The sequence below is a fragment of the Mauremys reevesii genome, linkage group 10 (assembly GCF_016161935.1).
Source record: "Mauremys reevesii isolate NIE-2019 linkage group 10, ASM1616193v1, whole genome shotgun sequence".
Lineage (NCBI taxonomy): Eukaryota > Metazoa > Chordata > Testudines > Geoemydidae > Mauremys > Mauremys reevesii.
The window spans coordinates 4746458-4771346 of record NC_052632.1 but is presented as its reverse complement, the minus strand read 5'-3'; the positions used below and the strand labels follow the sequence as shown (position 1 = coordinate 4771346).

At 41.7% G+C, this 24889-nt stretch overlaps 1 protein-coding gene across 5 annotated transcripts in view; it reads left to right on the top strand.

Moving 5' to 3' along the window:
• Window positions 1-14176, top strand: part of SMAD3 (SMAD family member 3) — a 365605-nt gene extending 351429 nt beyond the window's left edge. For all 5 annotated transcript variants that reach the window (XM_039491538.1, XM_039491536.1, XM_039491539.1 and 2 more), the window contains 4 exons: window positions 3739-3951; window positions 7216-7353; window positions 9984-10128; window positions 13939-14176. In XM_039491538.1, the coding sequence (XP_039347472.1) occupies window positions 3739-3951; window positions 7216-7353; window positions 9984-10128; window positions 13939-14062 (620 nt within the window). In that variant the 3' untranslated portion in view covers window positions 14063-14176. The remainder of the gene's footprint in view (window positions 1-3738; window positions 3952-7215; window positions 7354-9983; window positions 10129-13938) is intronic.
• Window positions 14177-24889: the final 10713 nt, after the last annotated feature.

Below are 24889 nucleotides of genomic sequence, written 5' to 3'. Positions count from 1 at the left end.
AATGAAAAAATTGAGGGTTTTTCCCCACCTTTTCACACCTTTGAGAAACTTTTGTTTTGACTGGTTTCAATATTTAGTATGGAAAAGTGAATTTTTTGGGCCAGAAGTTTCAAATGGCCATTTTCCCCACACAGTTTTGAGTGGGGAAAAATGTTGAGTTTCCGACAAGCACTGTGTATTATAAACATAACAAATGCTTGCTGCTCTGATCATACATTATAAGTGCCGTTTCTTGCTTGTTGCAAGAATTTTCAGAAAGGAGCCACCAGTTCCATTCCAACTTTTTGTATAAAGTACTTCACCAAATTTCCATGAATAAGATCTGAGATAAATTAAGTGACCTATCTCACTGCAAGGTGAGTGCTGGGAATAGCATGAAGTGATTTGTTATATCAATTCACTTTATATTTTTACTTAGATTGATGTAAAGAGCCTGCAGTTGTTCTCCTCTGCAGCTGAGCCAACAGAAATACTGCTAGAGGTCTAGCTCAGAGATTATGGGAGAATAAGTTGGATGGGTCTTATCCCAGTACTCAGGGGACATTTATTGACCTCACGATTCAGCATGATAGGGATCCTTTCTTGAGAGGGACTCAGGACAGGAAAAAGCAAGCAAGAGTTGAAATGGATTGGCAGTGGTGTGTGTGGAAGATTGAAGGAGGGTTTACCTGGTTACTACATATCCTTTCTTTAGCTCTTTGCACAGTCCCTGTGGGCATTGTGTGGATCTAGCATTACTACAAGTCCTTACTTGCGTGAGAACCAAATGCATAAAAATCAAAATGATACGTACAGACCACTTCTAACACAAGAGGTAACTCACCCTTTCCATGATGGCTTAAAACTTAGCATAAGCTTTATACCACAATCATAGGGAAGGCAGCATCATTAAACATTCAGCTGCATTTCTTAGAGACTAGTGCATTTCCAACAAGATTCATGAGTGGTGAGTTTGTTGGTTTCTGTCTTTCCTCAAATTGCAAATTAAGTCGGAAGTGAAATTTCTGTACATCCTTTAGTGGGGACCCGCAGTCCCCTTGAGTCACAACCCAAGCGGAGGTGGTTGCTGAAGGAAAGTACCACAAAAGTATATACAGTACCACAGGTTGTGGATGCTTCTACAACCCAAGGGCAGCATCACTCTGAAGATACCACTTGCAGGGCTAAAAACTTGTTTTGCTTTTATAAAACTTAATAGACTCTTATTTAGAAATGTTTGCTCTTGGATAGGAGCAAGCATGGATTTTTTTAAAGCAAATGAGCATGATTTAATTTACCTTGATTAGCATTGCTATTTGCTATACATTTGTCAGAATGGTTGCAGCACTCACAGATAGGTGCCTCAGTCCAAAACTGCTAATCAGTGAAAATTGTAGAAACACGCTTGAGACATGGCAATCCCAGTTTGGCAGTTAAATGAGTAACATAGCAGAAAGAGGCAGAGATGGAAAAGGAACAGCATGTATTGTACTTGACGACTCGTGGATTTGTACAATGGCATGTAAATGTGTGAGGGGAAATGTTCAAAGATTTTTTGCTTTATGTTTGAAGAAACCTACGTTATGCTCATAAGAATGTTCTAGAATACATTTCTCTTCAGTTGAGGCCAGGGCCCCCATAAGTAAATAAATACTCCATTTTATGGAATTACTTTCGGTTAATTTATGCTGTGAGGGTGACACTCTGATTCCTTTGGGCCTTATGCAGGCACGCGTATACCACCTAAGAGAGCAGAAATGTCAGCCTTAGCCTGGGAAGTAGTTTTCTTTTAATTTGTTCACCAAAGGGAGCAGAGGTTGCCCCTCAATAGAAAAAGATAAGAACAGGCTCCCACCCTTTCAGAATTTCTGGATTTGGATAGGATGTGCTAGGGTCAAAGAGCCTTCACAGAGAGGTCCTTTGCCTTCACAGAGAGGTTCTTTGCTGCTTGGATTCCTGGGGTGCTGTGGCACTTGGACAGCACATCTCCTAAGGAACCAGCAGCAGGTTGTTAGGTGTCCTGAGAACACTCTTTCCCCTCAAAAATTGTGGAGAGAAGTTATTACAGACTATCTGCAGTAACTGGTGCTGGCTTCCCTCACATATTTGGGGCTTTGGGAAGAACTGTCAGAGACCTGCCCCCAGAGACTGACCACAAGGAAGGGCTTCTGTGAAGCAGGGGAAGAGGACGACAATCAGCAGAGAAATAATACCTGCTCGTATCTAGTGTTTCTCATCCGTACATCTCAAAACACTTTACAAAAGAGGTCAGTATTTATTATCCCCATTTTACAGATAAGGAAACTGAGCACAGAGGGGAGAAGTGATTTGCCCCAGGTCACCTAGCAGGCCAGTGGCAGAGCTGGACTAGAACCCAAGTCTCCTGAGTCCTGGTCTGGTACTCTATTCTATTAATATGAGACAATGGGATGACACTGAGTGATGGGGATACACATGAAATGTTCAGGGAAGTAAGGGCGCTATTTACACAATACCTGAAACAGTGAAAGAATGTTGCATCTGTACTGATACTAGTTCTGGTTTAGAGGAGTATAAAATAGGGCTTGGTCCTGCCTCCACTGTAGTCAGTAGGAATTTTGCCATTGATTTCAGTGGAGGCAGGCGCAGTTCCACATGGTGCTGCTGCTGGGTTTTTTTTTTTGGTTTTTTTTTGTTTTTTTTTGAGGTATGTGGCTATCCTTGCATCTGTATCCCACTTACTGGGATATGTTAACACTTGTTAACATAATTGTCTTTCTGGTGCAGATAAATGCAAAGATCATTTGGACTGTACTAGTGTAAAGGCTGCATTCTGGGTATAGCTGAGTGTGAACTTGAACAGGATACAGCTGGATAGCAGCTTCACTTTCTCTTAATTGGCTAAACTTTCCAGGACATATGTCTGTTCTTAAAAGCTAAGGAGCTGGCGACAGATGTTTATATAAGAAATGACACTGAACCTCTCTTCTTGGGCTGCTCTTCTTTGCAAGAAGGAGAGGAGCAGAGGTGGGGCCTGTCTTTGTCAGAGCTGTGCCCAGAGCACTGAAGAAATACCATAGGGGGGAACCTGGTAGTGGGAGCGGGGAAGATAGTGCTTTCTGTTGCTCACTATTAAATCTTCTCCCCAACCAAGGAGCAGCATTCCAGTGTTTTTAAGATATCCTCACTTGCTTAGAATGGGGATGAGGAGATTAAATTACTATCAACTGTTACTGGAATTGACTTTAGCAGGAGTAGAAGAATTTCAGTTTTAGTCTAACAGTCACATCCCTCTTGCACATTTAGTACTGTCCTCTTCAAAATGACTCAGTGCAATAAGATGGTGCAGCTAGTTTCAGTTAGAACCACAGGCTGAATCAAACCACCGGTGAGCTCAGAAGCTGGACCAATGGGCCAAAATTTTGCTCAGTTACATACATATTACTGAGCGCAGAATTTAGCCCATTGATTTTAGGTAAGGTTTTTTGAATAGCACAGTAGCTACCTGAAATTAATGTTGTGTTTCAGAGTTTGTGAGTTCAGTTTTATAGGTGGTAAAGATTAAGTCGGTTAAGTGGTAGTGGTGGCTATTTGTGATTATTCTGCATGCCAACTGCTTTGCGGTTGATGTAACTTTCTTGCTGCAACCCATTCAAATCTGTCAAGTAATTAAAGCTTGGTTGTTAAATAAACACAAGCAGTGGAGCTGAATAATATTCTTAAATGTTTCATTTTCTTCAAAGGGCCTCTCTGATTTCTTTCCTGTTTTGCTTTGTGCAGATCTGCAGCCTGTTACCTACTGCGAGCCAGCTTTCTGGTGCTCTATATCCTACTATGAACTCAACCAGCGAGTAGGGGAGACATTCCATGCTTCACAGCCTTCGATGACCGTGGATGGCTTCACCGATCCCTCTAACTCAGAACGCTTCTGTCTTGGCTTATTGTCTAATGTGAACAGAAATGCAGCAGTGGAGCTCACAAGACGACACATTGGTAATGCCTATTTTCTTGTTGTTATTACCATCTGTTGAGTGGGAGGGGAAGGTGTAGAGGGTTGGATACAGAGTGCTGAAGATTAAATCAGCCATCTGTGTAGCTTGATCAGTTTTAGTTAAGTATCTCCATTATTTTAACATATTAAAATTCCATAATATAAAAGTGTATTTTACAACAGTAAAATAAAAAGATGTTTTAGAATAGATTTATTAGACATAATAGAAGTTGAATTGTATCTATCAGTAAAAAAATTATTTCTAAATGTTTTGAGAGATCTCTTGTGTTTTTACTCTTTCCTGCCTGTTCCGTCATGAATAGAAAACAGTGGCTTGATCCAAATCCCATTGGAGTGGAAAGACTCCCATTGAATTAATGGGAGTCTTATCTATGATCTGGAGGATGGCGTGGATTGCACCCTCAGCAAGTTTTCAGATAACACCAAACTGGGAGGAGTGGTAGATACGCTGGAGGGTAGGGAATAGGATACAGAGGGACCTAGACAAATTAGAGGATTGGGCCAAAAGAAACCTGATGAGCTTCAACAAGGACAAGTGCAGAGTCCTGCACTTAGGACGGAAGAATACCATGCACTGCTACAGACTAGGGACCAAGTGGCTAGGTAGCAGTTCTACAAAAGACCTAGGGGTTATGGTGGACGAGAAGCTGGATATGAGTCGACAGTGTGCCCTTGTTGCCAAGAAGGCTAACAGCATTTTGGGCTGTATATTTAGGGGCATTGCCAGCAGATTGAGGGATGTGATCATTCCCCACTATTCAGCACTGGTGAGGCTTCATCTGGAGTACTGTGTCCAGTTTTGGGCCCCACACTACAAGAAGGATGTGGAAAAATTGGAAAGAGCCCAGTGGAGGGCAACCAAAATGATTAGGGGGCTGGAGCACATGACTTATGAGGAGAGGCTGAGGGAACTGGGTTTATTTAGTCTGCAGAAGTGAAGAATGAGGGGGATTTAATAGCTGCTTTCAACTACCTGAAAGGGGGTTCCAAAGAGGATGGATCTAGACTGTTCTCAGTGGTACCAGATGACAGAACAAGGAGCAATGGTCTCAAGTTGCAGTGGGGGAGGTTTAGGTTGGATATTAGGAAAAACTTTTTCACTAGGAGGGTGGTGAACAGGGCCGGCTCCAGACCCCAGCGCACCAAGCGCGCGCTTCGGGCGGCATTTTGCCAGCAGGGCAGCAGGTGGGTCCAGCGGACCTTCCGCAGTCATGCCTGCGGGAGGTGCACCGGAGCCGCGGGACCAGCGGACCTCCCGCAGGCATGACTGCGGAGGGTGCGCTGGTCCCCTGGCTCCAGTCGACATCCCGCAGGCATGACTGCGGACGGCTCCCTGGTCCCGCGGCTCGGGTGGACCTCCCGCAGGCATGCCTGCGGATGCTCCACCGGAGCCGCGGGACCAGCCAACCCTCCACAGCTGCGGGAGATCCACTGGAGCCGCGGGACCACGGAACCAGTCATGCCTGCGGGAGGTCCGCTGGTCCCGCGGCTCCGGTGCACCTCCCACAGGCATAACTGCTTGGGGCGGCCAAATTCCTAGAGCCGCCCCTGGTGGTGAAGCACTGGAATGAGTTACCTAGGGAGGTGGTGGAATCTCCTTCCTTAGAGATTTTTAAGGTCAGGCTTAACAAAGCCCTGGCTGGGATGATTTAGTTGGGAATTGGTCCTGCTTTGAGCAGGGAGTTGGACTTGATGACCTCCTGAGGTCCCTTCCAACCATGATATGGTTCTATAATCTAGGTTTTTATAAGATCATCCATCACCTACACGCATTTTAAACGAGTATAACTCCATTTCCTTCAGTGGCACTATTCCTGATTTACACCATGGAAAGCAAGAGGAGATTGAGGTCCTGACAGTGCTGAACATTAAATAACAAGTTAGGGCCCAATTCTGTCCTTGGTTAAACTGGTGTAAAAGTTAGTGGAGTTTTTCCCCATTTACACTGGTGAGGGCAGTATTAGGCCCTTCCTATGCGATTTAATGGTATAAGTTAGTTTCTCTGCCTCCCAGGGCCAGCTCCAGGCACCAGTATTCCAAGCAGGTGCTTGGGGCGGCAATCTGCAAGGGGCAGCAGTGCGGGTGTTTTTGCAGCTCCAAGCAGCGCACCGAATTGCCGCCGCAGATGGCGAGGGCAGTCCGTGTGCAGTTAGGGCGGCAAGCGCGTTTCCGTGGCAGCACAGCAGCTTCTATGTTCAGCTGCCCGCGGCAGCAATTTGGCGGTAGCTTCTGTCTTCAGCCGGAATACAGAAGCTGCTGAATTGCCACTGCCACGGAAATGTGCGTGCCGCCCTACAGGCACACGGACTGCCCCCGCCGTCCACAGTGGCAATTTGGCACGCTGCTTGGGACGGCAAAAACAGTAGAGCCGGCCCTGCTGCCTCCTGCCAAAAAAGCAAACCCTCTTCCAGCAGATTTTGTTCTTCATTGTACCCTTTTCTGGGGCAGAACCAGTGGCTCCTTCACTTAACAGGCATTTTAATTTTTTCATTACTGAAATGGTTCCTGATGTGAGAAATCCCAAGAAACTCAAGTTAATCCTTAAATTCAGTTCCATATGCTTCAGGCAAGACTGAATGCAAAGTTTCCACACTAGCAGTGAGAGAGAACAGCAGAGGTTTATCAGAGTTTCATAGACTGATACCTGCAATTTAGGATTTTTCAACTCAGATTATATTTATTATATTCATTTGTATATTTCCCATGGGAATTCAAGCATTTAAGGTTATAGTGAATGTTCTCTCAGGCTAAACACAATGGTTGAGAAGCCTTATATAATTTTATTCTAAATCAGTTAAAAATAGTTCCATACATCTGTGGTGACCATAGGAAAAGGTTGAAAACCATGTGTTGAACTGATGAAAAGTTCATATGGAGAATATCGGAGTGGCTAAGGGGAGGCACCTCTCAAAGTGACGGATTTATGCAGTGCATGCTGCAAAGGACAATGTGGCTGGAGAATGCGCTTCTGGCTTCCTAAATTGCTCTTCCGCTTCACTCATCTTTCTCAGCTTGAAGGCCTCACAGAAGTTTGTTGTTCCCAACATCCCATTGAAAACAAAATTACGATGTTCGTTTTCCATCCTCATTGACCTTGCTTGATTCCTCCCTTTTTGATTCAGAAGTAAACCAGATTTCTAAAAACGCTTCTTCCAAGGGTTTGAGGTTTTGAATATGATAAATGTTTTCTGCATGCTTCATTGCTGACTACTGACTAAACTGAAACTGTGCCATGTGTTTTCTAGGAAGAGGAGTAAGGCTGTACTACATTGGAGGAGAGGTGTTTGCCGAGTGCCTTAGCGACAGTGCCATTTTTGTCCAATCTCCTAACTGTAACCAACGCTACGGCTGGCACCCTGCAACTGTTTGCAAGATTCCACCAGGTAACCAAGCCTGGCTTTACTCACTTATGCTGTATGCACTATTCTATGTAACCTTTACAAGTGAAGAATGGGAGCTCTGCATACAGAAGTTGAGCTATTAAGAAAATGAACTAGATTTAATTAATGCTATTTGTTTATAGTAATCAGAAACCTAAAACCTATTTTATGCCATCTCCACAACTTCAGCAGTGTTCCTTGATAGCATGAAGGATAAAGTTACTGTTATGAGAGTTTGTACTGTATATCCAGCCATCACCAGTGTCCTGGTTCGTAAAGATAAATGTGTAAGGGACCTTAAATAGATTCTGATTTGTGTAAGCTCCTAGTCTGGATGTGCCTTGCAAACTATTGGTACTACACAAATAAGTAATACAATAGTAGTAGTAAATGTTTTTAAACCTTTTGCTGAATGAATGTATGAAGAAATTTTTTTTAATTTAGAAGCACCTATGTTATTCTCTGTTGTTTTCCTATTTCTATTTTATATTAACACTTTTTAGTGTATTGATCTTATTTTAGGGAAACCACACATGAGGCCATTTCATTGTCATGGTTGTAGTACTTATATCTATCTAAAACCTACTGAAAAGTCACAGGGGGATTTTAGTATCAGAGGGGTAGCTGTGTTAATCTGAATCTGTAAAAAGTGACAGAGAGTCCTGTGGCACCTTATAGACTAACAGATGTACTGGAGTATAAGCTTTTGTGGGTGAATACCCACTTCGTCAGACACGGGGGATTTTAATAGGCTTTACTTAGAAAATAAAAATACATTTATATATGTGGGTGAGTTGCATTAGTTAAGTCAGGGTGTGAGCATATTAAGCTCTTTTAAAAACAATGTTTTTATGGCAGAAGTATTTAGAAAATAATATTTGGAATAATGAGCAAGTCCAACCTTCAGGTAGTGTTCTTGCTGGAGGCTTTGGGCCCATCCATGGTCTCAATTTCCCTTCTCAAATGGTTCATGAGCAGCTTCCAGTGCTTTAAGGTTGCTGAGGTGACTTAACTTCTGGCTAAATAACAAGAGTCCACTAGCTCCAAAATTAATTGGGTTATGTTTGCTTATGGATTTCAGTCTTCTGCTCCAGACTTGTGCCCAGCACAGACCTTCCTCTGCAGGTCTGCACTCCTCCACCATAGTCTTTAGCCCTCCTCTTGGGCTCAGTGTCCAGCCTTTTCTGAACTCCAAACAGTCCCTTCTTCCCCTTGTTGACAAGGGTTGCTGTATCCCAGCCTCAGAGAGTGGAAGCATAAGGGGAACCCATGCCCACTGCATGCTATGGGTTTCCAGCCCATGAACCCTAAACAGTTGGGAAATCTGCCCGTAATACAAACTGCCCTGTCTTTCCTTTCTAGCACCTCTTCATATGTGCTTTGCCCAGCTTCCTCACTGACCTTTTCCTGGCTCTTCTCTCGCTCTTCAATGGAGCATTCCCCCTTCCCCCAGGTCTGCTCTCCCTGAAGCTTCTCTTCTTACTGAACACAAACTTCCATATATCTCCCAGCAAGATTTGTTCTAGGATGGCCTGCTCCTTGATTTTCTCAGCAGAACTCTTCCAGACTCAACCAGTGGGTAGCTAGGTCCTGTAGCCGCCAGGTCCTTACATGTAGACATGCTCCCAGCAAAAATGGTTTGATCCCCAAACAGGTGACAGTATCGGTTATGGTCAGGCTCATAAAGCATGCTCAGGCGTGATTTTTTTAATCACTTATTATTCGTCTTGATCCGAGCATTTGTTTTTCAAACTTGGACAGACTCCCAAATGAACACTAGTCTTGTGCCAAGTTTCTAAGTCCAGCAGTTTTTAAGTATTCTGGGTAAAAAAAGTGTGGCAATAATTTTTTACACTGGGAAACTTGTTATTTTTCAACTACCCAGAACTTAAAACCAGCTGAATGGATTCTTCTTTAGCTTTCAGCTGGGACCAAGCATGGAAAATTTCAATTTGAAGGGGAAATCTTTGGAATGTTATGAACAAGTGAAAAGAGGGTTATAAATGAAACAGTTCTGCATTCTTAACTATAGTACTTGCTACCAAACTATATAGTGTAGTCCTGACATCTGACTTTTGACAGCAAGAGCTATTTTGGCAACTAGCTGTCTACAGGATGGGGTGATGATGACTTCTGCTAATGGATACCATCTAAATTCAGCTTTTATGGTTTCTTTTGCTTTTAGCTTGTACATTTCTACTAATTCCTTAATTACACTGTCAGCAAAATTAGCAAATATTAAGGGTTGAGGTTGTAATCAAGGTTTGCATTGTAATGCAGGGGAGATGAATGTGCTTTGTGTAGTGCACCTTCTTTATCTTTGGGAGGTAGAAGGAAGTGCCATGTGGTGATGCAGTCTGTTCTAGTCAACAGAAACATGCTGAAGGGGCAGTAGGCCTATCATTTGGTATTTCCTTACTTTTTTAGGGGTTGAATTGTGGAGGTGTTGCATTCATAACCAAACTTAATTTCTTTTAGAAGCTTGCTTCTTATTTATGCAATCTGTCCATAATGTAATATGGTTTGGGGATGGGGAGAGCAGAGTTAAGTGGTTTCTTTCCTTTGGCAGAAAAAAATGGGATTTCTTAATTTAGTTACACTAATGCCATGTTGTCATGTTCCTTCCCTGACAGGGTGTAACTTGAAGATTTTTAACAACCAGGAATTTGCAGCCCTTTTGGCTCAGTCTGTGAATCAGGGTTTCGAGGCTGTGTATCAGCTGACCAGAATGTGCACAATCCGAATGAGCTTTGTCAAGGGCTGGGGAGCTGAATACAGGTCAGATCTTTTGTCTTCAACTTTCAGTAGACAGCACATTTGTGCTTATTATCACGAATCATGCATGCTCCAGTCCTTGATTTTGGGAGTCAGAGTGCTCAACAAGGTCTTTATATGCTACTTTTAGAGAGACTAAGCTAGCAGTAGTTTTATTAAAGCAGATAGTATGCATTTCTTAGGGACGTGTTTTTCAAATGTTTTAATTTTGTTTCCATAACTGGAGAAATGAGAGGAAAAAGCAGATCAATCCAATATAGTACAAGCTGCACCATTCCTCATTGGGAGGATGTATATCTGGTTACAGTGTTGTACAGTACAGGATCTCTAACTGGAGCTTAACTGTAGGTGAATCCACATGGACATTGTAAGAAAAATTACATGTTGTTTATTTCTTGAAGTTAGATTTAAATTTGATTGCTGGAGTTTCTAATGGGCAGAATCATTGTGACTATTTATTAGTGGATTAGGTTTAGCCTTAACATTTCTTTTATCAGGGACTTGTGGTATTAATTGAAAGCAGATGGTCTTGGAAATTTACATTTTAAGATATTGGTTAGGGTCATTGAAAAATTATGGTAAAATCTAATTCTTCTTGCCCCATTCTCATTGCCTGCCACATGGCAGTTATTTAAATGTCCTTGTAATTACTGATCTGGCTTGCTGTTCTTTAGTTGTGGAAAGGAGTATTGAGAGGACAAATTAATAATGACCACTGTAGTTAGGACATACAGTGTGGTGTTTCCCAATACTACAGTTCCCGTACAGAGAGCACAGATTAAAAACAAATGCCAGAGTTTATACTGCCATCCTGAGTAGTATTGCATTTATCAAGCAAACAGCACTTATAAATGCTCCACAAGTCACAAAGGAGGAAAGGCAATATTTGCTAATGCCAAATGGGGGAAATGAAATTTGTCAGGAAAGAAAGGTTGTTTTGTGACAGAACAACGTACAAAGGATTAAAACAAGATCTGCTCTTAAAAATAATTATTTGATGGTGTCCCTTTAAATCTACAGCCTTCTTTAAAGAGTCCGTGGTGATATTTACTATCTCTGGATATGCTTGCAGACATGCCTGACTGGTTCTTCTTTACAGTCTCCTGCAGCAGAAGGGGTTGTGGGGGAGGGGGATGATGCTATAGTATCAGCTGGAGCCCAGGCCTCTCACGTTACTCTCCCACTTCCTTCATCTCTCCAGATGTTTGGAGTCCATTTTGTTTTTAAATCTTCCGCACCCAGGCCAGACCATTTCAGCTGTGGCTCCCAGCCATGGTCTCTAATGAAATCCAGATGAGCATGACTTACTGGAAGTCAGCTATCTCATTGGAGTATTGTAGTCAGTGAAACTCTACGCTCACATTTACTGTAGCAAAGCCCAACTTTTGCTTCCGTGCCACGAGAAATTATGTCTAATTGTCTTTGTCATAGCACAGTTATTTGTTGAACTGATTCATATGAAAAGCTTATTGAAAGCTGCATCCAGAGCATTGTTCTAGTAATCTGTGCTTTAGCTGCTTAACCAGTTGAGCAATCTGTTGGCAGGATGTTTGAGTGTTTTTGTGTTCCAGCGATCAGGGGGGCAATTGCATAAGAAGTCCATGACACACAGGCTCTTCTCTGACAGCAGAGCCTAATGCAGGCAAGCCAAATAGCAACAGAAGGCCTCCCTGGGCTAACTTACGGAAATCCATCTTCAAGCTGATGTGCTGTCAGTGAAGTCTGATTGTCTTAATAGAGAGTCAAAATAAAGCATAATGTTATAGACTTGGGGACGGGGGGAAACAGCATGCTAAAGAATAGATTTGTATGTAATGGTGCTAAGCCACTTGTTGGTATGCTCTTTGTCAGCTAGTGTTTGAGGAGCAGACAAATGTTCCGTGTTAATTTCAGTGAGAGTTTTAATTTCATAATGGCCATGAAGGGGATGTTATGCTTCACTGAAATGTCAGAGTGAGCGAGAGAGTTGCTCCACTCTCCCTTGCAGTCCTTTTGTCCAGGTGGCTCAGGAGACATCTTTTAGTACAAAAGACTCACCCTTGGGCCACTGAACTATGTAAACCCTGCCAGTACACCCACTCTTGTGGCAGCACACAGTATGCTGCCAACTCTGGTCAGTCACGCCTGATCTGGAAATGGGTGTGGTGCCTTCCAGGCAGTGTCTCCATTTTAAGATCAGAGGGTAATGGATATATATATTCATAGATAGAGTAGGTTGCAGCTCTTGCCCATGTAGGCAGCTAAGAAGGGGTCTTCTCACTGCTGTTCTGCAGCTCAAATAGCTGTTGCACAATGCATGTAGCAGCCCCTCAGAGATTACCCCAACACCAGCTAGGGTCTTGATTCAGCAGCAGCTTTTCCCAAGGCCACTGAGGCTTTGGCTTCCTCTTCTTAAATGATTAAAGCATAAGAGACTGAGGATGGGTTCTAAGCTGAGATATAGAGTACACTTCTCTCCAGCCTCTTCCTCTTCCTCCTTTTCTGCAAAAGCTGCACCTGTCCCCCAGCCCCAGAACAAGACCCATAAGCCTTCCCTTGGTGAAAAGCTGAAATCCAAATTGCTGCTCTCAAGCAGGAGGAGAGATTTCCCCCATCCTGTCCCTTGGTCTTCCTCTCCCTGCTCCGTGGCCCTCATGCCTTGTGGAGGCACATCACCTACTCCAAATGGCATCTGACCTGAGGGGGAAGGACTTAGTAGGAGGGCTGGTTGAGGAAGGAAGGGGATGCAGGCCAAGATAGAAAACCCAGGGTTGTGAATTCAATCCTTGAGGGGGCCACTTAGGGATCCGGGGCAAAAATCAGTACTTGGTCCTGCTGGTGAAGGCAGTGGGCTGGGCTCAATGACCCTGCAGAGGTTCCCTTCCAGTTCTGTGAGATATAGAAGTTCCACTAGGCAACAGCTCTGGCTAAGCCTCCTCCATCCACTCACTACAGCTTCCACCTCTCAGCTCCTTGAATTGTTTAGGAGATTCAGGTTAGTGGCATCCCATGGATTAATGATGTGTTTCTGAAATACCTACTGGTCTAGTTGTGTGTGTGTGTATGTATAATAAAAAATTATTTTTACAGTGTCTGGCAGTTCTGCTTCTTAGGTGCTCCATTTATTCAATTGGTCAAATCCAAACTTTTTTCTCCTCCCTACAACAGCCCTGGAAACAGCATAACTGCACCAATTATTGCACTTGCAGGGACTCTGAGCCTGTGGAGGGGGGAAGGGTGGGAAATGCAGAGATCCAGTGCATGGGTCTGAACCCTCTCTGCACACTGCCAAGCTGTTCTCTGCAGAAGTCCTGCTGTGCAGACCAAGCCACACCTTCAGAGTGGGTGTAGGTGTCAGCTGGGTGACTGGGTGAGATCCCCATAAATCTTTCCAAAATTCTGCCATATCTGAACTTTAACCAGCATCTAAAACCCAATTCTTTCATTGAGAGAGTATCCTGATTTTTATTTTTAAATTACACACATAGTGAAGTGTTAGATCCAATCTAATTATGAGACACAAGGTCTGTGAAAGGCATTTAGACGGTAGCCTTCCTTTCTATCTAGAGGCTCAAATGTGGCCTCCTTTCAGAAATCTTGAAGTAGTAAGTAGATGCTATTGCAGTTATCTCCTGCCATGATTGTAAAGCATATGGAAGTGGGAAAGGGGTTTTGGGGGTTTTTGTAAAAATAATTTGGCAGCAGATGCACAAAACATGTTATAGAGAAGAAAGACATTGTCTAAGCAGGAAAGAATGTTTTAGTAGCTGTAAAATCTCTTCATATTTTTAAAGTTTTATAAGTTACATTTCTGTACTTTTTTTATTCTTCTAGGCGGCAGACTGTGACCAGTACCCCCTGCTGGATTGAACTGCATCTTAATGGCCCTTTGCAGTGGCTAGACAAGGTCCTTACACAAATGGGTTCCCCAAGCATTCGTTGTTCCAGTGTATCTTAAGGAAACATCTCCTTGGGGGGGCAAAACAAGAACTCTGGAAAATGGAATCAGTTTAACCCTTAGCAAAAAGCATAATAAATAAATTCTCCATAGTATTCACATGATCAGAAAAAACATGAATTGCAAAAACAAGAGGTTATTTTTAAATGAAGTGCTCATTTTAAGCCACTTCCCTGAAACTGTGTTAGCACATATTATGGGCCATTGGAGTAAGAATTTGAAGCTGATGTTTTTCATGCTAAGAACATGGACTTCCGTTTTAGTGGCGTGTAGCAAACATTCTGCATTTAAATCCTTGTTGTGCCTATGTTGCCTCTGCTATGTTCAGCTCTGATCACGGGGAAACTGCTTTCACCAGGTGTTCTCTGGGTTGGGGGTTTTGTGTAACAGAACTTCAGCCCAATGCAATGTAGCATCTCTGTAAAGCAGATACTATTGAACATTGCTGCCAAGGCCTGCTTCTGCATTACTCTCTGACAGCCTGGCAGGCATGTCTCTGCCGTTTCTGAATGAGCCCACCACAGCAGAGGTGTTAAATAAAAACAACACACTCACAAAAGAGATCCCTCCAACAAAGCACCGAGGAGTCCCCCAGAGGGAGTGTTTTTCCCTTGCCAGAAAGCGGGCAATGAGGCAGGCCTGGCTTTGTGCGTGAGATGTACAGTTAATATCACAGTAATCTCAGAGACTGGGTTTACGTGAAGCAAAAGACTGATGTTAAGGTTTGTTTTAATGTCATTGCAGTGATATTGATTGGCTAGGGCAGCTCTCAGACAAGTGTTTGTAACTCATTGCAATTAGCTCTTGCCGCATCTGGATGAGTTTAAGCCTTACTTGCTAGGTAGGCCATTTGTATTACTTACATGAACTTTTGTATTGTATCCTCTCAATATGTTGAATGGTGTCTTACACTTTTTAAATTTTATGGGCTTAGTGAACTTAGTGGTGGGGCGGAGGGAAGAGAGCTACCCAGTCCTTGCTGCCACATTCAGAAAGAGCACATGGGAGTAACCTGATTTAGAGCATACAGTGCCGTCACGTGCCACTCTACAAATTTAGCTATGACATCTCAGATACAGAAATACTCTCTGTTGTTAAAGACTACTCTCAAGGTGTTTTGTTGCCTATTGGAGAAAGTATAAGGGGAGAACATGTTTTTTACATATATTTAAAAAAAAATTATAATATCCTCCCTTGACAGTTGTAATGGTAGTTGTTCCCTGTAGTGACTGTCATGGCAAACAGAAATAGCCTCCACAACTGGAAAAAACAAACAAACCCACACTGCTTGCTACAAGCTAAAATTTGCCATACACATTTCATAACTTATTCTTTGCCACTCAATCATCTGTTTCTCTTTGTTCCTGTTAAATATCATACGTGTTTGTGCCAAAATGTCAAGAAAAAAGCCTACCACGTTCAGAGTTTCCTATGGAAATCTGATGTAGAAAGTCAGTTACAAACCTACGTCTGACTCTGGGAAGTATAGAATGCTCTTTGCAGTGCTTTGTGATAAATAAAGCCTCAATCTTGCAAGCACTTATGCACACGATGAACTTTTAGACGTGAGTAGTTCCATTGAACTCCATGCGACTACTCTTGTGTGTGCGCATTTGCAGAATCACGGCCTAAGTCTCATCACTGGGCAGTGAGCTTTTGATGCCATTTCACAGATGCACTTCAGGTGTCTGCATGTATCTGGTTTGTCTACGTACTAAGGCTTTTATTACATACTTATTCCCTTGGTACCCATTTATGTACTGGCCAAAATAATTGGTTGCCAAAATCACATTTTTGTGTTTGGAGGCATCCCAAGGGAAGCTACAAGGGATCCTTTCTTTAGTATGCATACCGGACAAATTCTCCTAGATTTACCCTGCTACACAAGCTTTCTGTCCCTACATGCAGGAGAGTGACTATGCTGTCAGTTTCACGCTCAAAATGCCCTTTAGGAGATTCCTTGCCAATGTTGTTTTCTCCTAGCAAATAAAAGGATGTTTTGGAGGATGACTTTCCATCAAAGGTGAGAATGACCTCTAGTGTGGGCTGGTCTACACTAAGGGGGAAAATCGATATAAGATACGCAACTTCAGCTACATGAATAACGTAGCTGAAGTCGAAGTATCTTATATATCGATCACAGTCCTCACCGGCGGGGGGATCCGGGGCGGGTCTCCATATCCATCCGCACCGCCGTTTGGTGGTGGTGTGTTCGGTGATATCGATAGGCGGCGGGATCGATCGATATCGATCGTATAGATGAGAGATCGATATATCGATCCCTCCTCGTCGCTACCGCGTCTGGGCGATAGGCGGGCTGTGTAATTCCGGAGCAGACTTGCAGTGGGACATGTGCTCCCACTGAAGAATCTTCCTCTGCAGCTTTGACTGGATCTCTCGTGGAGCATCAGTGCTTGAATCAGAGTACTGGAGGTTTCTGTCATTCACTATTTCTGCAGTGCATTTGAATTTGTTTAACTCTGAATGCCTGTGATTCATGCACTGAGGGGGGGTGGGGTCTGAGTAATATGGTATTTGCAAGCCATTTAAAAAGAATAGGTCTGACTGTCACTGTGGATTGATTTGTTATACATTGGCTTCTTTACTTTCAGATTTCGGCTTCTGACATAATTGCATGGAAAGATCTATTCTGGAGCTTATTACAGAGCTGTTTTGAATTGATGTAATGGTTTAAAAAAAATTGCTATGTAAAAGTGGCCCCAGGTTTCTTCCCTGAGCATCTGTAGTCAGATCTGCTTATTTCACTGCACAAGCCGTTTTACCTCACATAATCATGGAGGAAGCAGGCCTCCATTCTCTCTGGGCCTTAGCAACAAAAATTACATCTTACATTTCTGATTGTTGAATCTTTATGACTCGTGATGATGTAAAACAGAAAACCCAGTTTGACTTTCAGATTCCAAACTGAGTTTGCAGGGTAGTAGCTACGGGAAGGAGCCAGTTGTCTTTTCTTTTTTTTTATATGAAGTTCCCGGAGAGAATCTCCTTCTCTGAATCTGATTTGCATATGGACTTATTTGGCAAAGCAGATATCTGTTTTATTTCGCAGAGGGTTAAAACCTGTAATCCTTATTAATATATAGCACAAAAAGCAGTATGCAGATCATGATGGTAAACTATGGTTAACAACATCATTCCTGTAAAATGAATTCACCTAGAAAATGTAAGTCTCCCAGGCAGTGCAATTAGAGAAAAATAATGAGGAAAAAAGGTATCTTAATTTGAATCCTCTCTTTCCCTTCTTTGCCTTCTCACTGATTCATAATAGCTTTATGGTTTTAAAGTCACCTTTTAAGTTCAAGAAGAAAGTACTGTACCTTTTAAACAGCCGAAAAGACGAGGGGAGGAGGGAAACATTGTGATCCAAGGGTTTTGTGTTGCACAGTTTCAAGTGGATATTGTACAGGTAAAAGCTTGTTCCCCATCAGATTTGGAACGTACTTAATGTGTCTTAATCATGTCATTTGTGGCTGACACTACTGAAAGGAAATAGATAGCACTTGGGCGTAGCTTACTGTACTCAGCATTGCTCCAGAGGTGCATGTGTGGGTTGTTTTGTTTTTTTACTTATTTTCTAAAACTTTATTATGGTAGCTTTGATATGTAGCACAAATGTATGCAGTCTACCATGCCTTAGCTTAGATTACATATGTGTACTGGAATATCCTCTCATTTAGCTGTAGTCTTGGCTAGTTGACCAGGATTTCATACATTTTTGTTACAAGCACAGAGTCATTAGCAGGAACTTTGACTCTTTTTAATTGGTGTAGCCATACACAAGGGCACGGCTGCTGGCAGACGTTACAGATGGCCTTGTGATTTTTAATGACTGTGGTGAATTTTTTTATTATTAATGTATTGGACTGAATTGCAGTGTGTATTTTGTGTTTAGCTTGTCTTAGACTAAAATCCAGTGCTATATACTTGATTTAATCAACAGCTATAAAGTATGTGTGTGCAAAGAGGGAGGAATTGGAAGCATATCCAACTTTCCTCAAGGCTCTTGCTACAAACATTTAGCCAAGGAATGATGATGGATAGGTGACCTTTTAGGAAATAATTTCTATTCGACCAGTTTTCTCTCCTCTTAGAGGCAAGTATACTTGGAACAGTACAGAGATACTCTGTAGGGTGACAAATTTTCATAGCTGAGTCTGAAGCAGCTAGTGTAGTCGTCCATATCTCATTCCAGTTACTTACTGGAAGAAGCACTAGGAGGTAGAGCATAGCTCTGCGAAAGACTTCAACAACACAATAAAATAATCTCGGTGTGAGCTCTCCTGGTACTCCGAGGCACTGGGTAGGTAGAAGGAATGGAATATCAATAAACTGGTCTAAGCTAGAATGAGAAATTATTAGTCACTATATAGTAGTTGATTGAGCTGTATGGTTAAGAAATTTGGTATATTCTTATACACGTTTTAATATTTATCTAGTTTCTTCGAATATTCAGATGAATCAAATATTTAATTTTTAACAGAGCGCTTCAGGGTTGAGATTAAAGATCTGAGGTTTCTCATATGCTCCTCTCTGATGATTGTTAATAATTAGGATGTTACTGATGTGAGAGCAGCTAGACATCTGTCCTAGAGCTGATCAGCAAACCCTTGCAAATTAAACAAAACATGGACTTTGGTTCCATTTACTTCAATTTATGTTGCAGAAGCCCTTGTTTGGGTGGCTGTTCTTTTGTCTTTTAACAATAAACACCATACACAGATGGGCCATTGCACTGCCCTCTTCAAGTCTTCTAGTTTGATTATTTTACAACAAAATGATACTTTAAAAATAATAAAAGAAAGCATTACTCTGTAAATGTTTTGATTCATCTTATGCTTCCTCCCATACGTGAATGCTAGACCAATCTGCACCATTGCATCCTTTTCCATCTTGAGGATGGAGGAGGCCCAGCTCTTTGTTTCTGGAGGGAATTATTCCGCCTTTTTGTAGCTGTCTATGATCATGTTTGCATTAGTATTTAGATTTTCTTAACCTGAGATTGTACGTTAATGAATGGTTCAGCTGCCTATGTGCTTTAGCTTAAGCATTATTCATTCACCTGTTGTTACTAAAGGCCTGTACCATGTATGCCCTCTTATGTCATATGTGAAACTTCTATTTTTGTCATTTTAATAAACTTTAATTTGAAAAATAAGGCGCTCTGGCAAGTAGATGTCATTGTACTTGAAGACATGAGGATTGAGCTGGAACACATTTACAATTCTAGAAATCAGTTAACAATGCAGAACCAACAATATCTTCAGCTACCGAAAATGTCCGTGGTGTTGTGTGTAAATATGGGATTACACACATGAGAGATCATTGTTCCTTTTAAAGTTTTGCAAGTTATGCCATATGAAGCCCACAAGAAAGCGATACATGAAGTCACAACAGGTTTGTTTGTTTGTTTATTTTTATTTTATTTATCACTTGACTGGAAAGTGCGGAAGCATCATGGCTTAAGATGAAAGGGATGTGCTGCCAATGTGGGAAGATCAAACATGGTTAACAGTTCAGTGCTTGCCTAATATACCAAACTATCCACACTCATTCAGCAGTTTTTAAATGTGAAAACTCATCGTCAAAGGCCTGTGAAGTACGTAGAAATAGCTACAGCTTTAGCCTGGACCTTTGTTTCTAAAATCACTTGTATTTTACACCTTAGAGATCTAAACGTCAGGTATAAAATCCTTGAAGTCTTAGGTTTAAATATCATGGGCAGCTCAGCCCTTCATCTTTCCAAAGAAGATAAATGTAAGTGGATGGCCCTTGATGTCCACACAGAGCAACGAGGACCTTTTTCCTGTATAGTTCTATATACACCATATATTAGTAAAAAACATAAAGCAGTACTAATGGATAGGTCTGTAACCAGGTTGTCATTCATTGTGATAAGTGGGTTGAAAGCCCTTCCCTTAGGATAGTAGGATCAACGAGTAAGGAACGTGCCCTTTGATCAGGGTTCCTACAGTAGAAACTTGTTACAGTTGTATTTGAATATTTCATATGTCTTAATTATCTGGCTGCCCAAGAGTTGCACATCCTTACGCAGAACAGCTTGGTCTGAAAGAGAATGCTTGCCGGTGTTTTGGAGATTGTTGGCAACTTGTTAGATATTCTACCCCTTTACTTTCAGAAGGAGTCGAGATAGTGGTAGTGTATGTATTCCCACTAACCTTTTTTTTTTTTTTTTTGGTAAAGCCTGGAACAATAAAAAATACACCATGCAAACTTATGGAGTTTGGCAATGTCTGCTCAGAGGGTCTGCTACTGAAAGAGTAAGTGAGAGCATGCACACTTCGAGATTGCCATGGGGAAGTTGCACGCACCTTTTATTATGCACAACTCCAGTCCTTCCTGACTTTTGCATTTTTGTGAACTGTAGGATTCATCAGTCACCCCCAAAACTTAAAACATACAGCATTCCTTTTAACAGTGTTAGTATCAGTTTTCTATCTCTCCCCTCTGTGGGGATCACATCATGTAATGGCAACACTAAAAATAGCTCTTCTCAGCTCTGTCTTGTAAAATTAGACTCTAAATCTAATCTTCTCTGGATGCTCATGTGTAGCCCACTACTTGGAGTTGCGTACGTGCATCATGGAACGATGGTACAGTTGCCTTGGTTTTGAGTTGAACATCTTTTGTGTGTGCATGCTATTGCTATTCCTCCTCAGTAGAGCTCTTTCAAACCTTGCATTAGAAAATGACTCCTTGGAGTCCAGTTGTGTTGCCAGAAGTGAACCATAGCTTCTTCCTTCTGTGGTCACTTTAATTAAACAGGGAACTAGTTATTTCTTTATTTTGGGCATGTCACCCCAACCCTATGCCAGACTCTCAAAAGTCTGTCAGCGCTGGCCAACGCCATAGCCGTCATTTACCAAGCGCCAACTCCGCTGATGGCAGATATAGCATAGAGGGGGCTCAGATGTTTGCCAACCCATCTAATGGTTAGGCAGCATGGTGAATGCTTGAGCCCTGGCTACACTACAGCTTGCACTGTTGTAGCTCTCGCTGGAGCTGCACCACTGGTGCATTATGTTATGAAGTTCTAGAGTAGGTGCAGCAGCAGTAATGGAAGGTAGTTCTGCTGCATGCATTGTTGAGAGCGTAGATTAATTCTGGCATCACAGAGTGCGAGTAGGGAGACAGCACACTCACCTAGCATTATTAAGCAAGTAGAGTAACTTTATGAGCCAAAAAGCCTATTTCTATGAACTGGTCTAATTGCCCTCCTAGTGTGTCATAGAATTGAGCAGTACACTTTTCCCATCCTCCTCTCCCCCCTCCCCCCCACCATCCGACAAGGGGTTTAAGGAACAATGCTTTTTCCACTCCACTTTCCAACGATGTGGTAATGCACTGGCTTCATCCAGATTTTCACTAGGTTTGCCAAAAGCAAAGGTAAAGTAGTAAATCAATTTCAGTTCTGTTAGCGGTCATCTTAATTTATAATTCTTGATTTTCTTGTACTTCAGTATCACAAGCTAGTCATTTGCAATGAAATTAGAGATATAAAGAAAATATATGTTCAGTGACAAACAAAAAAAAATGAAGCAATTACACATCGCAAATGTATTATCGAAAAAGTTTGAAATGTCATTCCTCTTAGGCTTTAATTTAAGCAAATGTTGCATAACAAATGACTGATACCTACTGGCAGGAAACTCCTCTTCTTGTAAGCATAATTATAGAATTATGCATCTGTATTACAGCTTGGCATGCAGAATTTTTTAATGCCCAAATACTAGAGCATGATGGAAAATTCCTGGTTAGCAGATGTATAGTTCTCAAATTGTGGTGGTCTGTTGCTTTGTTTAATATGCATAATTCAATAATCAGTTTTGGATCCCTGCCCTGGACTTTTCCTGCTATCTTCATGGATTCCAAGGCCAGAAGGGACCATTGTGATCATCTAATCTGACCTCTTGTATAGCACAGGCCAGAGACCTGTCCCAAAATATTCCTAAAGCAGATCTTCTAGAAAAATATCCGTTTGATTTTTAAAATGTTAATGATGGAGAATCCACCACACCTTTGGGTAAACTGTCCCAATAGTTAATTACTCTCACTGTCAAAAATGTATGCCTCATTTCTAGTCTGAATTTATCTAGCTTCAATTTCCAGCCACTGGATTGTATTGTACCTTTCTCTGCTAGATTGAATCAAATATTTGTTCCATGTAGGTACTTAAACTGTAATCAAGTCACCTCTCAACCTTCTCTTTAAGCCAAGTAGGTTGTGCTCCTTGAGTCACTCACTACAAGATATGTTTTCTAATCATTCTCATGGCTCTTCTCTAAAACCTCTCCAATTTATGAACATCATTCTTGAATTGTGTACACCAGAACTGGATGCAGTATTGTCTCGATGGCTGTTCCCTCCCCACTAGCTGAGGGGCAGCAGCTCAGCGGTGTGTGAAGCAAAGCTCTGTTGTGTAAGGCTTCAAGAGGGGAAGTGTTATAGACAATAAAAGGGTATTTCCTTCCCTCTATGCTCTTAACCAACCTGGAGAATTCACTGCCACATTTGCGAGGCTAAGAACTTAGTAAGATTTAAAAAAAAAGAATAATCCATTATAACAGTATAACATTTAGTTACTTTAGAAAGAATGGATAAGGAATAAATGCTCAGGGTTTAGAGGGACCTACCATTGACGGCCCAAGGCTTGGAAGAAACTTCCCTCTTGCCTCAAAAATGCCATGTATAATCAGTTTTAATTTGAAATACACTTCTCTGTTGTTCTTTGCAAGTAGCACCTTTCCCCCCAAGAATTCTCAGCATTGGGCTGAAGCAAAATGAGTAATGCTTTCTTTTACCTTGATCTGGAATCATGACATCACAGTCCTGCCGTCCTCATGATTTCTCAGGGTTGGAGGTTTTAGATTCATAGACTCTAGGACTGGAAGGGACCTCAAGAGGTCATCGAGTCCAGTTCCCTGCCCTCATGGCAGGACCAAATACTGTCTAGACCATCCCTAATAGACATTTATCTAACCTACTCTTAAATATCTCCAGAGATGGAGATTCCACAACCTCCCTAGGCTAACAAACAATGCTATTTAATCATTATGAATTTTGGCAATTTAATTTCTCTGATAAATTTACATCTGTAATAAGCTAGTGACCAGTTAAAGCACTGATTTTCTTATTACATAGAATTCCAACCTGAATGGGATATAGAATAGCATTAGATTCTCTATGGACTGTAAGGAAGTACAAACTGTTCCATATAAAGAACAGTGTCAATTTAGAAAGTCTACCAAGTGCGTTTTATGAATTGTAAAAACATTGTCAAGCCAGAAGATGCATTTCAAGTAGATGCAGACATACTGCTCTGAAAAGGCCAATCAGCATATGATCGCTTTAGGGGTTTTTTCAAAGACTGGATAACAAATACTGCCAAACCTGAGCTCATAAGCAGGCCTGGGTTATGTTTAGAATAGATGCAGAATGATATTTGACAACTGAACCCATCTGTGTAATGCACACTCATCTTTTTTAACCGACTTCTGCAAATCCCAATTGTGGATTAAAAAGGCAAGGGGCAATTTCAGATGGAAACCAGGCGAGTGACTGCTAGTCAAGAGATGCAAATGTCTCCATTTATACCCAGTATAAATGACAAGGTGACTTTTTTTCTAACTGAATGAAGTCTCAAGTTTTTGGAAGTTGTAAAGCTTGCATTTTTGAATCACACAAAACTAAAGCGAATGGATGAGATTAAAGTTAGTTCCACTGCTTTCATTTTACAAAATGTAACGGGTAATCCAGGAGTTCCACAACATTTTTCTGTAATGTGGTTTGTGTTTTAATAAGGAGATTATATTTGGATGGACTAGCTGCTCTGGAATTTGGGAACATGTTCAACAGCTGCATCCATGGTAGAACAATACTGTGGTAATGTTTCTGTACTATTTGCTTTCTAGAGTGCAGTTTGTCCTTTCAGTGAGAAGTGACATCTCCCGCTCTACTTTTGTTCGTTAACTCCCCCATTCCCATCTGCTCAGTTATTCTCCACTGAAATAAGCCAGAATCGTATAACCAGCCAATCCTCCATGGACCAGTAGGGTAAACTAGAAGTAGCAACACAGAAAATGTGTAGATTGATGGATCTCTGAAAGTTTCTCTTTATAGTATGTCTTCTCGTATTGTATGGGGTGGTGGCAGCTACACCATATTAAAAACTAATTATTGGTGTCTTGTGGAAGCCCAAGTTTGCTTTGCTAAAATCCTCACCTGAATTTTCTTGATTGCAAAGGTGGTGGGGGGAGGGGGGTTGGATGTTCATCTTAATCCTTTTTAGTGTTAAGGTTTTCTGTTTACCACCAAACCTACCCCTTTACAAACATACTTGAAAAGATTGTAACAAAATAACTTACACTTTCAATTTTAATTGCAGCTTCAGGGCTTTTCTTTGGGATCCTTCAAGACACTATCTCCAAAGTACTTTACTATTTCTGGGCAACCCAGCAGCTATTTGACAGTATACAGCAGTACTACACTACTGCTTAAGGTCCCAGTTCAGCAAGGTACTTAAGCATGTGCCTAACTTTAAACATGTGAGTAGGCCCTCCAAAGTCAAGTGTTTAAGTGCCTTGCTGCCTTAGGGTTTAAGTCAGGAGTGAGGTACACGTGTCCAATTGAAATTGCAAAGGGAATTTTTGGTAGCCAATACCTTGACCTTAGCAGTTAAGTAGAGTACTAAAGGGCCTGATCGAAAGCTCCATGGAGCCAATAGGATGCCAGTTTTCCAAACGCTAAGGAAAGTTCACCTGTTGCAAGCCATGTCCCTACTTAACTACT